We start from the raw sequence: 18,012 nt of genomic DNA on the forward strand, positions 1-18,012 counted from the left end.
ATAAAATGCAGCTGAGATTCAGTGGAACTCCAGTTCTCGGCTTCTCGATTCTTGCGCCAACTGCCCACCTCCGTTCTCTGTCAAGTTTTTATTGCTCCGTTGGTAGCAAACATACTTGTGCCTCCCTCTGAATCACTTGAACTGCATAATGATCACCTGTTGAAAGTTTCCTGCTGCCAATTATTCAAAATCCCCATGAACGCAGTTCAAAGATTTTTAGCTATAATTTGGAACAAGTTAACACATGCACATCATTGGTGGGGCCATATTGAGCATGCAATGCACTTTAATACATACTAGGGTAGATTCTCTAGTCCCCCACCCTACACCACATCCCCACCAATGCTGCCTAACATCCCACTTCCTACCAGTTGACAGATCCCAGTGGAATTCTGTGGCAGGCTGTACATAGAAAAGGAGTGTCCCCGGCATCTCCAGCTGTTCCAGGTCATAGGAGTGGTTTGATTTTAGAATGGTAGTGGGTTGAGGAGCAGCAATGGTGGCTGTTACTTGGAGCCCAGGGGGCTTCTCCTGCTCCTTTCGGACCTTCAAAAATAAACATAGGCTTAATTGTCAGCTTCTCTTCAACTGGATTGCCAGCTGATACTAGAGGGAGTGCACCCAATAAACGGTAAATTCATTGCGTGTCATAGGACTCCCTATCTGCATTTTAATTTGATCTGCCACCTGCTTCAGTCCAGTTGTAGCTTCCTGTGACAAATTCCCACTTCTGCATGCTGAACCAAACACCAAAAATACATTTTGGACAAGGCCATGCTGTTACGAATGGCAAAGCCTCTGCGTATGCCTCACACTATCCAGCTTCTCACATACAGTTCCTACCTCTGTTCCACGTGCACTCAGTTTATACTGGCATGAAACTGTTTAAAATAAAGAGATTAGATTGTATATAAAATACAGTGTACATGGACAAATAGTCTGAAAATACCGAGGGCCAGATTTTTCCATCTCAAGTTAAGATGGAACAGAGGCAGGACAGGGAAAAATGATCATAATGTCACGCAGACGGAAGTTCTGCTTCTGTTCCTGCTTCCACCATTTTCCTAAGAGCAGGGGAGGGAGAGAGTCTTGGAACCTGTCCACTCTTATTGACGAGGCAGTTTAGTTTATTGCAGGCTCATCATTGCATGCCAAACAATGGAAGCGGCAGGCGACAGACAGAACTAAGCAATCCCACAACCAACAAATCATATCAAAGCTCTGCAGTCCTGCCACATCCACTCGTGAATCGTGCTGGACAATTAAACAACTCACTGGAGGACAAGGCTTCGCAAATATCCCCATCCTCAATAGTGGAGGAGCCCAGCACAGCAGTGCAAAAGATAAGGCTGAAGCATTCGCAACAGCCTTCATCCAGAAATGCCAAGCGGATGATCTATGTCAGGTCCTCCAGAGGTCCCCAGCATCACTTCTCCCAGTCTTCAGCCAATTTAGTTCATTCCATGCACTATCAAGAAACAACCAAAAACACTGGTTACTGTAAAGGCTATGGGGCCTGACAATATTCCAGGAATATTACCTGAGGACTTGTGCTCTAGAACCTGCTGTGCCTCTAGCTAAGCTGATCCAGTACAGTTACAAAATGGGCAACTACTTGACAATGTGTAAAATTGCCTGGGTATGCCCTAGGCACAAAAAGGACAAATTCAACCTGGCCAATTACCATCCCACCTGTTTATTCGTAATCATGTTTTTGGAAGGGGTCATAAACAGTGCTATCAAGTGGCACTTGTTTAGCAATAACCTGCTGTTTGGCACTCAGTTTGTGTCTCGCCAGGATCACTTACTTCCTGACCTCATTAGTTCAATCATGGTCCACTAGTTTGAGAAATCCCAAAGAAAGCCAAAACAGCTCACTTCAAAAACATTGTAAGAATTCAATCTTGCCAGGTGCACACTACTTGTCTGCAGTTGTAAATGTCAGCGTTCCAATTTCTGACAGATGAGGACCTTAATTTGACAGGAACTTAATTCTAGCGAGCTGGCCTTTTAATGAGCATGTGTGGAACAGATGATATGGTCGTTATCATGTTGTTTGTGAAACTTGCTCTGCACAAGTTAGCCATCACATTTCCAACTTGATTCACTTAATTCACTGTAAGGTGATTTGGGACATCCTGACACTAAGGAAATGGGTTATAGAACCAAAAAAAACATTGAATGGTTGGAGCACAGAAGGAGCCATTTGGCCCATCCTGACCATGCTGCCTCTCTGCAAGAGCAACTCACTGAATTCCACTCGCCATCATTTCCCCAAGTCCTGCAAATGTTTTCTTTTAACAGACAGTGTCTCGTTATTTACAGCAAATTCCACTCCATTGTTTCCATTAACCAACACCTGCAGTATTTTATTTTTTAACCAGCATATGCATATTCATTCGCATCATATTCCTCCAGGAGGTGAAATTTGCATCTTGAATTCACCACTTGTTGGGATAGATTTTCTGGCCATTTACAAGGTGGAAATGGCCTAAGTATGGTACGGTGTGATTGCTTTGTTCCTGGCAACAAGGAAGCCAACACTATGTTCCCAAGAGTCAACAGCTTGACACCTAAGTAATGTATAAGGCCCTTTTTAATATGCAAGTCGGGCATTCACCCAATACTGCGGAGCACAGGTTTTCCACCCATAACCCAGCAGGTCTCATAATTGATCTGGAACTCCCACTTGCTGGCTGTCCACATACCAGGTAGATGAGTATGGTCAGATTGTCGTGGCATAGAACAGAAATGTAATGCTTCCCTGGATAAGGTGACACATGGAAAATAAAACCACACTGTTTTCCAGTCACTCTTGTTACCTTATTAGTCCACTTAATATCAAGGGACCTTGGGCGCAATTATACTATAACTGTCGGAAACTCCTGGGGAACCTACAATTCAGGATTAAACCCTCCGCCACTCCTCCTCCCCTGGTTGTGGAGTTTTAATTCCATAGCGTGTTCATAATTTCATCAGTTGGTTCCCTGCTTGAAGATTGGTCTAGGATCGTTGGGGATGGAAGGCTGCAGATGAGAGTCGTTTGGACTGTGTGTTAAATTTAGGGGCTAGAGGGATTTGATTGAAAGTTGAAGGGTGGGGTGGGGGTTTCAATCACAGAAAGGGAGTCAATTACTTAGGCTGCTGATTCTGGCAGGGATGAAGTTGGAAACCTCTTAGTGGTGAGTGATCAGAAACATCAGTGGTAGAATCGAAGGCTTGGTGGGGAGAACAGATGGATTGCAAAACTGAAGAGAGGAATTGGAGGCCTGGCAGTTGGGAGCAATGACCACAGACCTCGGAGGGAAAGCGGAAATGACAATGATCTGAACTCTCGTGGTGGTGGGAGTTTGGGGGCCAATATGAATCAGAATTGGAGGCCTGTTGATGAGTCTAGGGGTCTCGGGGGAAAAGCTCATTGTGGGTGGATGTGTGCCCAATTGTGGAAGTCTCTCGAGCAGACCCCTTCAATCTAGCAGGCACTCAGTTCCTATAAGCATGAAAATCTCACTTCAGTGAAGCTGCCGGGTTTCTCAGTGCTTCGGAAACCCAACTGGCAACAGTTACATTTCGAATACCAGCCTGCTTCCTGCTTCAAAGCTGGAAATGGACGGTTGGAGACACATTTGGGTTGGGAAAGAGTTCTCAGATTTTAATCTCCTGCCCGATGCAAACTTTCTCTTTAGGTTTAAAACTTTTCCCAAGTCTCTTGGATCAGAACCGTTTTTGTCTTTTATTTAAAACAGCATCACACTACAGGGGATGGAGCAGAGAGGGAAGCATGTACAATAACCAATTTTCATCATAATTGTGGAGAAGTAAGTTACTAACAAATTCACACGAAGGAATTCACATAACGAGAATGCACTTTCATTATTCGTATTGAAAAATGGCAGTCAACCATGATATAGCTTGAGTATTGATCCTTTAACCATTTTAAGCAACTAATGAACCACTTAATGTCAATAAGTCTATTAATGAAAGTGGGAGTAATCAACACTTGGGAACGATGATGCAATCACAATTTAAGAAGAGTCTTATTTGAGTATTGCACTGTGCAAACTGATGCTGAAATAGGGGGAATCAAAGATATCCTGTGGGATAATGGCTACCCTGATCAGATCTTTGCTCGCTGCGTATCTCAAGATTCAGGAATGGGCCTAAGGCTGTCACTTCTGTTCTGAAAAGCATGCAGCTTACCTCACGTTCCTCTGGAAGGGTAAGGGATTCAAAAATTTAAGCAACAGGTGAAGCTAACCATTTCACACTGCTACCATGCAGTAGCAACACGAGTGTTATTTTCCACTAACAGAATGCTACCATCAAACCCAAAAGACATTCTGCCTATCACACAAATGAATAATGTGGTAAAATAATGAATTTTAGTGCCAGTATATTTCAATTATTTAGGCCATACGTCCCAATGCCTGGTGAATCGTATCAAACAGAATGCGCTTTTGGCTGTTTGCAACAAGGCAGAGTACTGACCAAGCTCAAATCAGTTCGTGCTTGCGAAACTCAGAACATAGCATCTAACATGTGACTGTGTGAGTGGACAACACCTAATGTACAATCTCACTTGTACTAAGAATTACAATATCTATCAATTTATGATTATCGATCGGGCTCAAAATATGGCTCACTTTACGTTGCTGGAAGCTACATGTATTGATGCACAATGCCCTGTCCTTTGCAACTGAAGGAGCATGTCCAAGCATTGCATCTTCTTCAACTAAACAAAAGCTTGGGGACAGTCATTCCCTGGTTCATTTCCCATGGAAATACCTATCAACATCCTGGAGTTTACCGTTGATCAGAAATTGAACTCTAACAGCCATATAAATGCTGTGGCCACAAAGGCTGGGAAGTCTGTGGAGAGTAACTTGCTTCACTCTTACTCTGTTAAACTTCAGTGGGGCAGCACAGTCGTTAGCACAGCTGCCTCACAGCTCCAGGAACCCAGGTTCAATTCCAGCCTTGGGTGATTGTCTGTGCGGAGTTTGCACATTCTCTCTATATCTGCATGGGTTTCCTCCCACAGTCAAAAGATGTGCAGGTTAGGTGGATTGGATCGGCTAAATTGTCCCTTACTGTCCCAAGATGTATAGGTTAGATGGAATTAGCCATGACAAATGAGTGGTATTACAGGGATAGAGCAGTGGAATAAGATACTCTATCAAAGTTGGTGCAGACTTGATGAACCAAATAGTCTCTTCTGCACTGTAGGGATTCTCTGATTCTATGAATACAAACCTAGCCTGTCCAACCTTTCCTCATAAGACAACCCATCCATTCCAGGTATTTCTCTGAATTGCTTCCAGTGTATTTACATCTTTTGTTATAGGAGGAAACCAATACTGTACACAATATTCCTGATCTGGACTCACCAATGCTCTATATAACTGAGGCATAACCTCCCTACTTTTGTATTCTTATGATCTACGCCTTTCTATCCCAACTTCTCATGTTTTTGACACTTAACTTAAAAAACAAGTACTTGTCTGAAGATATAGTCCTTTGGCAATCTATGAAAGATGGGAAACACAATGTAGGTTCACGCTTACAATAAATGGCTGATTAGGGAAGTTGTGGATTGAAGACAACACAGGAGGAAATATCCGGTTGTGAACCACCAGCGGTTACCTTTATACTATTTTGCTTGTGTCTTTAGCAGAGGCCTAGAAATGAGTCATTCTGATGAGAGTATTTCCTTTAAAAGAAAAGTTTATATTTACATCGCACCTTATGATTGCAGGACATCCCAAAGTGCTTTACAGCCAATGAACTTCTTTTGAACTGCAGTTGCTGTTATAACGTAGGGAAGGACAGCAGCCAATTTTCATGCAGCAAGCTCACACACCAGCAGTGTGATAATAATTTTTCATTAGTGATGTTGGTTAACCGGTAAATATTGGCCGTGCTGCCTTCCCGGCTGTTAGAAATAGTGCATGGGTTTAGTTTTAGTTCCACCTTAGAGTCTTGACACGGTTTAATGTCTCATTTGAAAGACAGAGGGGGTGATTCTCCCAGCTCACCAGATATCCAGTGTCATCAGCTCCATGCCAGAAATCGGCACAGAGCTGTGTAACTTATACTAATGATTATTAGGATATGATTAGTGGGCCCGGAACTGAAGTCTCGGGGCCCGTTAGCATCTCCCGCCCCACCAGGAGTGGTTCACTCCTGCAGGGTTTACAACAGCTCCCTACTAGCAAGGAGCTGACGACTTGACCCCCCCCCCCCCCCCCAGGAGGTCGGAGATAAGGGGGTGTGCCCCTTACCACTGCCAGTCTGGCCCCCGACACTGCCCAAGGGGCAAAGTGGCAGTGCCCGGGGGCACTTTGGCACTGCCCACTGTGCATCGGGGCAGTGCCAAGGAGGTGGAGCCAGAACGGTGGCGGCAAGGCCTCGTAGGGGAGATCGGTGTGGGGGGGGGTCCCACTGTCATTCTGCACTCAGCAGTGACAGAGGGAGAAAGGCCAGTGATCAGAGCTGGCCGTCGGGATTGGCGGGGTGGGGGGGGGGTGGTTGGGATTGCGGGGGTGAGGGGAATGGTAATCGAGGCTGGCCTAGACATGTCCAGGGGGGCAGTGTCAGGGCGTGGGGGGGATCAGTAGGGCAGTATTGCGGGTGGGCAGGACTGGCCAGCAATCGGGAGGCCAGCAGTGTGGAGCTACTGCGCATGTTCTGATCCTCTGCGCTGACAGATCGGCACACCCACAGTGGCCTGCTCAGTGCTGTGCTGCCGGCCTCTCCAGTGGGAATAGTCCCTGCCCAAAGGTTTTCAATGAGATTCACCCTAGTGCACTCTACAGTGGACAGAATAAACCAGTGGGATTTACTCCAGTTTTAATACAAATTCGACACTTTGAATTCAGGAGTGTGAGAGCTATCACTTGAGTCATGGCTTACAATCTACGTGGGACACAACTAGATGTGGAGTTGACCATGAAAAATAGGAGTGAGGATAAAAAACAAAATAAATCATACGTTAATAAAGAAAACCTCAAATAGATAATTATACAACACAATCTAAAACAAACAAACACAGAATAGATATTAATGGAACCAGGGCATCTACCAAGAACATTCTTCCTCACCTCCCATTATTTGTTGCCTATTTATCTTGCTCGAATGATATTTTTACGAATGCAGCAAAACAGAAATTTCTTCAACTGGAAATGCTAATAGATGTTTATTGAGCACTGAAACTCCTGGAGTTACAAAAGAAACGTGTTTATCTATATAATGTAACACTGCATCTACATAGTTTATGTCAAATTGATGCATGTTTTTCTGCTACCTTGGTATGCTGGCAATTGTGCTTCAGTGCAGATTGGAGTGGAGAAAGTGTAAACCAAGCTTGTGGGAAATGACAACATGACAAATGTAAGCCAGTGAAAAATGGATTACCTGTACACAAAACAAAAAAAATGGACACAAAATACGTTTAGCTGTGATTTATGCATCGTTCAGCAATTGAAAAGTTTAAAGCAACATTCTGCCGATAATTTCTTGTACTTAAGTTCTTCAGGTATTGACATATTTATTTTAAATGAATTCACATTCCTTCGACAAAGGAATCTTGTACAAGTGATTGAATATTCAAAGATCGTAATTTCAAGTCACCCAGCAAAATCATTTTTGAAGGTATTTCAGTTTAATATAAAACATTAAACATACAATAATTTATTTCAATAATGAAACAATTTTAATTGATCTTCTTTATTGTAAAGAAGCCAAGTGAATTTTGAACTCTTTGCTCAGGACAATTGGCAATGCTATGAAAGCATTTGAAATTTCAGCATCCTGTTCATGTGCAGCAATATATTACAATATTCAGTGGCCTTCAGACATGCAATAAAATGAGTTTCATTATGGAACATTCATTTTATTTTTCATTTTCAAATGCCATCTCTAAAAGAACTTTTGAAGAACAACTTTTACATCTTTAGAAATACATGGACCTGATGCTCCGATAACATGAGCTTATTCAAAACTCTAACTCACACTAAGTCCTCTTCATCCATTGACCTTGTGGCTCGCTGAGCTATATTAACTCCCGTTACCCATTGCACTGACTTTTGAATTCTCATCCTGGCGTTTGAATTCTCCCAAGGCCTTATCCATTCCTGTCTCTGCAATCTTCTCCAGTGATGCAGCCTCAGAGAATTCTGTGTTTCTCCAAACTTAATCTGTTGTGCATCCACAACTTTGTCCAATCTCTGACGGTCTTGTCTTGAGCTATCCAGATTCCTAAGTCCTGGAATTCCCTCCCTAAATCTCTCTCCTCACTACCCCTTTGAGACACAGACACAAATCGAAAATAAAAGCAGTAGTAGCCCATTCGGCCCTTCAAGCCTGCTCCTCTGATAATTATGATCATGACAGATTGCTAAATTCAATACCCTGATCCCCACACCACCCCCCCCACCTCTTCCCCAAGATCCCTTTAACCCCAAGAGCGATATCTAATTCCTTTTTGAAATCACACAACGTTTTGGCCCCAACTGTTTTCTCTGGTAATGAATTCCACAGATTCACCACTCTCTGGGTGAAGAAATTTCTCCTCACCTCAGTCCGAAAAGATTTACTTCTTACTTTCAACCTATAATCCCTGGTACCCCTCCCCCCACCCCCACACCCCCACCTCCCCTGTACCACCGTTAGGAACATTCGATCTGAATCTACCCTGTCTATTTCTACAAATTTGGAGATAATACATTTCGTTCCCTCATCCAAATTACTAGTAAATGTGAACAGTTAGACGTCCTAGCACTGATCTCTGTGGTACTCCACTAATTGCTGCTTGCCAATCAGAAAGACACACTTAATGCCAATTCTTTGCTTCCTGTCTGCTGACCAGCTTTCTACCCATCTCAAGACACGACCTATAATCCCATGCATTTTAACTTTACATAGTAATCTGCTATGTGAGACATCTGAAAGTCTAAATAAATCACATCCACTGGTTCGCCCCCCTGGTCAACTATACTAATTACATCCTTAAGAATTCCAATAGATTTGTCAAGCATGATCTCCATTTCATAAATCCAAGCTGACTTTGCCTGATCATACCACTGCTTTCCAAATGCTATGTTTTAATTCCTTGATAATGAACACCTGCAACTTCCCTGCTATCCACATTAGGCTCACTGATCCATAGTTTCCTGTTTCCCCTCTACCTCCCATTTTGAACAGGGGGCTTACATTAGCTATTCTCCAATCTGTAGGAACCATTCCAGAGGCCAAAGAATTTTGGAAAATGACCACCAATGGATCTACTATTTCCAGGGCCACTTCCTTGGGAAATCTGGGATGAAGATTATCAGGACCTGGAGATTTATCCACATTCAATCCCATTAATTTCCCCCAAACCATTTCCCTATTAATACTGATTTCCTTCGGCTCCTCACTAAATCTTATAGTCCCACGAAGTATCTTGAGATGCTTTACTCTATTAAAGATGCTGCATAAATACAAATTATTGTTGTTGTTGACTGGCAATAAATATGGTTCTCTTGAATTGTGTTTCCATTAGTTATATCAGTACAATCCATGTGGAATCAATCTAAACAGTGCAACAGATTGGGGAATTTCAAATGCAAAAGAATTGCCTAAAACCATATATGTTCATGTTATCCTCTATTTTTTATGCTTGTTTAAGATGCGATCTGCCCCAATCAACCCCTCACACAAATTTGGCAATGCCCAAGTTAAGATTGTGAGGCATTGCTGGTTTGAGAAGGCTCTTCAAATTACTTGAGTTCATCTCTTGAGTCTTTTTAAAATATTTTACACATCAAAGCCATTTAATTTACTAGGAGATAGACTAGTTGACACCAATGAAGTAACTAAATGATTCAGCTTAGATTTTTTTGAAGAAGTAATTTTCAGTGATTAGAAATTAGCTTACTCTCAGGACTGCATTGGACACACATTAAAAATGCTTATTTTTGCTGGTGGATCCATGTTGAGCTGTATTAATGATGTTTTATCAAGTAATCACTCTTAAATATTATCAAGGAATGCTATATAATGGCTAGAAGTAAATAAACAAATATATTCTATTACATTGCCCAGTTGTGATGGTTCACAGAATGTTTAATGTTTGCAATTATGCAAACTAATTTCATGGAAACACGAAGCCTAACCTAACCTTTGCAATTTCAGTCACCTTTTTGGTAACTGTGGTGCACTGTCCCAGGAGCATGGGGATTGGTCCCTGATGAGCAATTACGTGGTTCTCTTGAAACTGGATAGGCAGACACTTGGTTACCACAAATTAGCCATGTTCTCATTTTCCTGATCATTTATGATGTTCCAGCTGTTTTCTGTTCCTGAAATACCTGAAGAACTCCCTTCATAATATTAATGTCAGTACAGATAACTTGGTGCAATTCAAAAAGCATTGTTAAGCATCCCAGAGCTCAATAATTAGAGCCTTTGCTGGACAAAGTACAGAAATGAAGGTAGAAGTTTACTCAATTATTAGACGAAAGAGAGACAAGCTGGGTTGGGTTTCAGAAAGGAAACCTCAGTAATTATTTCCCAGTTATTTGTCAGTGGGATCTATGAACAGACCAGGCTCATTTGGTTTTCTTGACAGAAGTTCCAGTGTACAACCTTTGGCTAGAAAGCCCTAGATTTCTTCCTTGATAGTGCATCCTGGTAGATCCCTGATCTGTACTGAGTTAGCTGATATTATCAAGGCTGGCAATTGGAATGCAGCATCCCTGCCCAGTTTAAGGAGCAGAGTATCCCCAAAATTCCAGAATCTGACCACTACCCTTTGAAAGTACATCAGATAAGGATAGATTGAACTCTGTGCTGTCAGGAGACTGAGAAATAGCGAGAAAGAAATAGAGGAACAAATTGTGAAGAAATTACAGAGAGGTGCGAGAATTTGTAGAGTGCTTATAGTGAGGAGCTTTGGTTATCTGAATATAAACTGGGATAGTGGTAGTGTAAAGGGCAGGGAGGGACAAGCATTCCTCAAGTGTGTTCAGGAGAATTTGAATGTTTCCAGTCCGATGAGAGGCACTGCTGACTTTGGTTTGTGGAAATCAGGTGGACCTTGGGTGCGATTTTACAACCTCACTCAAGCGAGATTTTTTTAAAATGCCGCCCAAGGCCAACGAAGATTTCCATTCTGCGAGCCTCGCCCACCCCGGAATCAGGTGGGTGAGGCAGTAAAATTCCAGTCCAGGTGTCGGTTGGAGAACATTTAGGGGACAGTGATTGTTGTATCATAATGCTTAGGTTGGCCTTGGGAAAGGAAAAGGTCAAGAAACAATCTAGGGTAAAAATAATTAATTGGAGGTGCGTCAACGTCAATGGGTAATAAAAACAAAGTGCTGGAAAATCTCAGCAGGTCTGGCACCATATGTGGGAAGAGAAACAGAGTTAATCTTGAGCCGCTAGTGACTGTTCATCAGAATCCTTCAATTGGGTGTGATCTAACCCAGTTAAAATAGGATCAAAAGTTGGCAGGCAGGACTGTAACTGAAAAATTAGTTACCTTAAAAAAAAGATTGTTCAGGTATAATCGAGGCATATTCCTATGAGAGGAAAGATGGGATAAATAAATCTCTGGATGACAAAAGAGTTAGAGAAGAAAAAATATGCTTCTTACAGATGTCCATAGATAATAGAACTGTAAACCAGCTTGAATATAGAAGGATCAGAGGGAAACTGAAAAAGCAAATAAGAGAAGCAAAGAATGAGTTTGAAAAGAGATCAACAGGTAACATTATAGAGAATCCAAAAGTCTTCTATAGTTATATGAATAGTAAAAGGGCGGTAAAAGGAGTGGGGCTGACGAGGGACCAAAATGGTGATTTACCCAAGGAGGCAAAAGGCATGGATGAGGTATTAAATGAATACTTTGTATCTGTGTTGCGAAGGGCATGGTGAAAGAAGCAGTGGTTCAGATACTTGAAGGGTTTAAAATTAATGAGGAAATATTCGATAAGCTATCTGTACTTAAAGTTGATAATGCTCCTGACCCAGATGAAATTAATAGTCAGTTGGGAAAATGTGGGTTAATTAAGGAAAGTCAGCATGGATTTGTCAAGGGCAAATCATATACTAAATTGCTTTAGTATTTTTGATGAACTGACAGAGAGAGTTGATGTGATATGCATGAAATTTCAAAAGGCATTTGATAAAGTGCCACACAACAGACTTGAGTGCAAAGAACCAGAGGGGAAAGATTTAAGGTAATTGCTGAAAAAAGCAATGGTGACATGAGCAAAATCATTTTCACACAGCAAGTGGTTAGGATCTAGAATGCATTGCCTGAGAGTGTGACAGATGTAAGCTCAATTGAGGCATTCAAGACAGAATTGGATTATTATCTGAAAAAGAAGAATGTGCAGGGCTACAAGGAGAAGCTGAAGCAGTGGCTGTCAATGAACTGTTCCTTCAGAGTCAGCACAGATACAATGGGAAGAATGATCTTCATTACTGTAACCATTCTATGATACTCTAAACTAACTGTGCCTTCTAGAATAGGAGAAGCATCACACAGGACAGAAGACAAATCACCTATTGCCTTTAATACTTGACTCTGATCAAAACATTAAGAGCATATGATAATGTTCTGCCTAGGTAAACTGCAGATCTGCTGATTTCCAAAAAATAGATGCCTCAATGTGCTTCATATCAAGTTTCACTTGTGGTTTTTTCATAGGCTTCCTCAACAGCATAGTATCTCACTGGAGAGTTCACCTGAACTTGTAAGATGGCTTACTTCAGCTATTTTATATGGAATTAAGTATCTTTAGTGGTTTCAATATGTTATCATCATTGAACCCAAATCAAATAGTATTTTATTACTTTAATCTTGCTTAGCTCCTCACTACTGAAGTTAAAATGTTATCTTGATTTGCTATCTGCCCTTCATGCTGTTGAAGTACAAATACCATCCAGAAATGTATAGTTAATGGAGTCTACATCTAAACATTCATCAGTGGACTGGGACCAAACTGATTGTGACCAGTAAAATTTGTTCAGATTTATCATTATCTTCTCTCTCTTCCTCTAAATTCTTTTCATCGCTTGTCATTTCAATGGCCCTATCTCTTCATTTTGAGCAAATTTACTTTATAGTGTATCATACCTGAAGCACTTATTAACTGTCCCTTACATATTCTTGGGATCAATTTGTCAATTATTTTTCGCTACTTTTTTATTTTGCTCTAATAGTCAGGTAGTTGTATCACCGTTTTGCCTGTTGTTGATCCTTTCACTGTATCCAGTTAGTGGACTATTTTGAAATCTGGCGCTCATAGTGCCTTCTGCTCTTTGCATCACTGAGGAAAGCCTCCTTCATTCCACGAAGGCTGGAGGATTTGTTATTCTCATAAGTATTTCAAGGTAGTAGACATCTAATAAACAGAATCGTCTCCTCCAAGTATTGAATACCTGTCAGAACCAGGTGTCCTTATGAGACAACTTAATACAATCCAATAACTTAAACACCAGGACCAATTCAGGAATCCCCAAATTATATTGTGTCAATCTTTTATACAATCTGTAAAGTCCATGATAGTTCTTGGAAAGCCTTTGGTCATTCCATGGAAGAATATATCAAATTCTGGCTGTTCCTTATGGGCATTTAATGGATCATCCTTCTTGTAGATTTCGTCCAAAAAGTCTAATAGAAGGTCCAAAACTTGGTCCATATCCAACTGACCGGCATCTAACAAATACTTTACTAATGTGACTTTTGGTAGGAAGTGACAACCTTTGGGCATTTTTTTTTTACCATTGATAAGGATATCACCCATGTCCAAATATCTCCTTTTCTTTCTTCCACTGACAAAGGGAGTCAATGTTTTACACCCTTGTTTTCTGTCTTTTCTACAATAGGCACTAGGATTTTAATTTTCTATATGAGTTTTTTTCTGAGTTCCCAACCCTCAGCTTAAGGCAGCTATATGCTGCTGCCATGTTCTCCTCAGAATGCCAGGTGGTGAACAATTGAACTGGAAGAACTGGAACCTAATCTTTAGACATTTAACAAGCTTTTATTTACAGAGATATACATTACAAGCACACATTTCCTAACCTTGCCAGCACAATTTCTGGCTGTGCCTATTTGCATGAGCGGAATTGAATCCCCAGTTAATGTCTACCATCTGCATACAATTAAAGACAATTTCAGTCCTTCAACCAATCCTCAATACAAGCTAATAAAACACTGTCAGTCCTGTGAGCCCCAATTTGTAAAACAGCTTTTCCTACACCTGAATTCTACTTAATTGAAAATTATTGGTGGTGGTTATGCATGGGCACTGTCAATGACCGAAACCAAGGACACAACTGTCTATTTTGGTAAAGGATGAATATAGAGGCAGTTGTTTAATCCAGCTGACACTTTTGTCTTTCTTTATACTTCAACTTGCTCTCATTGAGTTTCCTTTGTACAACTAACTGCATTCTATCAAGAGGGGCAATCATTCCCCCAAACTTCTATAAGTGCTACTTTCTAATGGGCTACGTGGAGGTGGGCAATGATGGAGTTGCTGTCTTTTTAATCTTCCATCCTTCCCTATGAAGAAACACCTGAAAGTTCCTGTGTAATTCTGCTGATGGCACACGTGAAATTTGGACTTTAATGAGGGGGAAGTTAGTGTCAGACCTCCAGTTCCTACGTTGTGAATTACTGCACTCCAGAACTCTGCCAGAAGTGCACCACACATCAGGTGGCTCAGGTGTGTTGCCCTTGAACTCGGGTTAGCTGATGCAATGGATAGTGTGATCTGCACAAATTCTGTATTTTAGTCATCTAAGATTTTGACTTCCATAATCCCAAATAAGTAAATGATGGTAAATCCTTCAGTCTTGATCAGTTGGGCCAGTGGGCTAACGAATGGCAGATGGAGTTTAATTTAGACAAATGCGACGCGATGCATTTTGGTAGATTGAACCAGGGCAGGACTTATTCAGTTAATGGTAGGGCTTTGGGGAGAGTTACTGAACAAAGAGATCTAGGGGTACATGTTCATAGCTCCTTGAAAGTGGAGTCACAGGTGGACAGAGTGGTGAAGAAGGCATTTGGCATGCTTAGTTTTATCGATCAGAACATTGAATACAGGAGTTGGAATATCTTGTTGAAGTTGTACAAGACGTTGGCAAGCCACACTTGAAATACTGTGTGCAATTCTGGTCATCCTATTATAGAAAGGCTATTATTAAACTAGAAAGTGTGCAGAAAAGATTTACTAGGATGCTACTGGGACTTGATGGATTGAGTTATAAGGAGAGGCTGGATAGACTGGGACTTTTTACTCAGGAGCGTAGGAGGCTGAGGGGTGATCTTATAGAGGTTTATAAAATAATGAGGGGCACAGATCAGCTAGATAGTCAATATCTTTTCCCAAAGGTAGGAGAATCTAAAACTAGAGGGCGTAGGTTTAAGGTGAGAGGGGAGAGATGCAAAAGTGTCCGGAGGGGCAATTTTTTCACACAGAAGGTGGTGTCTGGAACAAGCTGCCAGAGGTAGTTGTAGAGGCGGGTACAATTTTGCCTTTTAAAAAGCATTTAGATAGTTACGTGAGTAAGATGAGTATAGAGGGATATGGGTCATATGTGGGCAATTGGGATTAGCTTAGCTTTAAAAAAGAGTTGCATGGACAAGTTGGGCCGAAGGGCCAGTTTCCATGCTGTAAACCTCTATGACTCTATCATCTATTGCAACTTCACTGACACTCCCTAGATTTAACACTATCTCCCCTATCATTTTATCACAACTTATCCTCCTCACTTAATTTAAAATAAAACTACATATATTGAACAAGCAACTTTAAAACAACTAACAGAACCCGACCACAGAGTTAACTAAGACTCAGACAAGAAAAATCTCACACACACACACTGCACCACAGGCTACAGGTGACTTTTATTATCAAGGGCGCCAACCTGACGCAGGTGGTTAAATTAGATGTGCAAATAAAATTTGAACTTCAGCTTATAAATGGGTGGAGTCTGAGAACACATCTGTACCGAAACATATCAGGTGTTGCGTGGTCAAACCAGCAAACCCTAAAGGGCCTACTGGAACAAACATGAAAAAGACCCTCAGGAAACTTTCAGTTTCAGCAGAAGAACTCCAACAAAAAGTTCCAATCCATTGCTAGGGCATTTAGGCACATCCTCAGGGATCAAGAACCATAACAACCCACCCTTCTCCCGCCCCTGCCCAAGACCTGACTTGCCGACCAAGTTCTTACTCTCTCAACAGTGGGAGACCCATTTGTTTGCTGGCGGTATTTAACCAAGACCTGAAACAGAATTTTGGCCACAGCTGGAGTTTCTCAGCCAATCTGTGGAGAATGGTGGCCATACAAGAACATCAGAGCTCCAATACATTAACCCAATACATCAACTGTTGGCTAAAATGTTCTATATTAGAGAGACAATCTATAATTCATCAATGTGCTATATAATGGCAGAAGTGAATAGAAAGTTGTGCAATGAATTTGAAGTTAATTTAATAAAGCTATAAAAAGTATTTGCAATGCAAGTTGCATGTAATAGAGCAAAAAGCCTGGTTGCATACATTTGGTAAGTCTCAGGGGTCTCTTGTTGAGATGATTAAAAGCCTCCTAAAGGTTTTAGTGTATTATAAAAATGAACTTATGCCCTTCTGAGTACTAAATTTCCTGACAGCTTCCAAAATACACACACATTTTCATATCTGTAAAGACTTGTCTGTAAATTTTTTATGTGAAATAATATCAAGCAGCAGAAGACTGAAAAGCCACCATTTGTTTGTTGTATCGTTAAGCAAAATATCTGAAATAACATTTAATTTCCTTTTTCACATTATGTCCAAAGCAATGCAAGATGACTGTGAAGTGTATGGAATAGTTCCAGCACTTAAGTGCTAATGCCACCTTGAGGATGCTAAAATATATTGTTAATAATTAACATAGATTTGAGGCATTTAAACTTTTTCAGCAAAAATGCATAATTGATGCCACTGAAATTGGAGCACGTCCTGCAAGTCAAGGTCTTACATCAGCTATAAACCTGCTTAGGCCTTGTGCCACCAAAGAGGTGCCATAATTCAGAGTAAAAGTAGTTTGCAGGTTTTGACAGGTTAAGTTACTACAGTGCATTAGTACATGAATTCCCTGTGTTGTCTAAGCTGCGTGGCCTGGCACGTGAAAGCAACTAAAACCATAAGTCTCGACGCAAGAGTAAGCAAATAAGCTTTCAAACTCTCAGAGCACTGGGGAAAAGGGAATGAAAGAGTGTGAAGAATACAATACAAATTAAGACTGATAATGTTATTGGTTTCCAAAACTCCATATTTTATTCCTTTAAATTCATTTTCAACTTTGATATTTATAAATGAAATTATTATAGATATCCCTGAAAAAGAAGGTTTTAGCCAATTTATTTTGGAAATTTCTGTTTATGGTTGGAAATACAGTAAGAAGTCTGACAACACCAGGTTTAAGTCCAACCAATTTATTTGATCGTAAACTCACAAGCCAAATAAATAAGGTGGTGTTGTCAGACTTCTCACTGTGTTTACCCCCAGTCCAACGCCAGCATCTCCACATTATGGTTGAAAATGACAGAGTTGATTAGGCTCAATTGTAAAATTAATATAAAGAATAACAAATTTTAAAAGTGAAACCGAGTGTGAAAGCCACATTGTAACCACAATTACCACAAGATTTCTAATGTTATTGCCATTGCTTTTTCAGTTGGTCAATAACCCTTTGGCAAGTCAAGCAGCTGCAATGGGTTCCATAGCTGGCTCTCAGGCCTTTAACACTGCTCTCTCCAACCTGCAAGGGATGACTTCTCAGCTAGTGACAAATGCACAAGGCCAGGTGAGTACAAATATTATAACTTCTTGATAATGCATAAAAGAAGCAGTATTGGTTACGTTAAACAATCTCTGCAACATATTGTTGGCTTTAACACTAAACACAATTTCCTAGCAGAGCCAAAGGAACGAAGGAGTATGTTCTGCACAGTGCGCATGAA

The 18,012-nt window shown here is 41.0% G+C and overlaps 1 protein-coding gene across 1 annotated transcript in view; it reads left to right on the plus strand.

Moving 5' to 3' along the window:
* The window catches only part of pou6f2 (POU class 6 homeobox 2), a 534,150-nt gene that overhangs the window by 394,108 nt on the left and 122,030 nt on the right, over positions 1-18,012 (plus strand). The window contains exon 12 of the mRNA XM_080193619.1: positions 17,722-17,855. Within this exon, the coding sequence (XP_080049745.1) occupies positions 17,722-17,855 (134 nt within the window). The remainder of the gene's footprint in view (positions 1-17,721; positions 17,856-18,012) is intronic.

Source organism: Carcharhinus amblyrhynchos, chromosome 8 (assembly GCF_965287045.1).
Source record: "Carcharhinus amblyrhynchos chromosome 8, sCarAmb.v2.hapA, whole genome shotgun sequence".
NCBI lineage: Eukaryota > Metazoa > Chordata > Chondrichthyes > Carcharhiniformes > Carcharhinidae > Carcharhinus > Carcharhinus amblyrhynchos.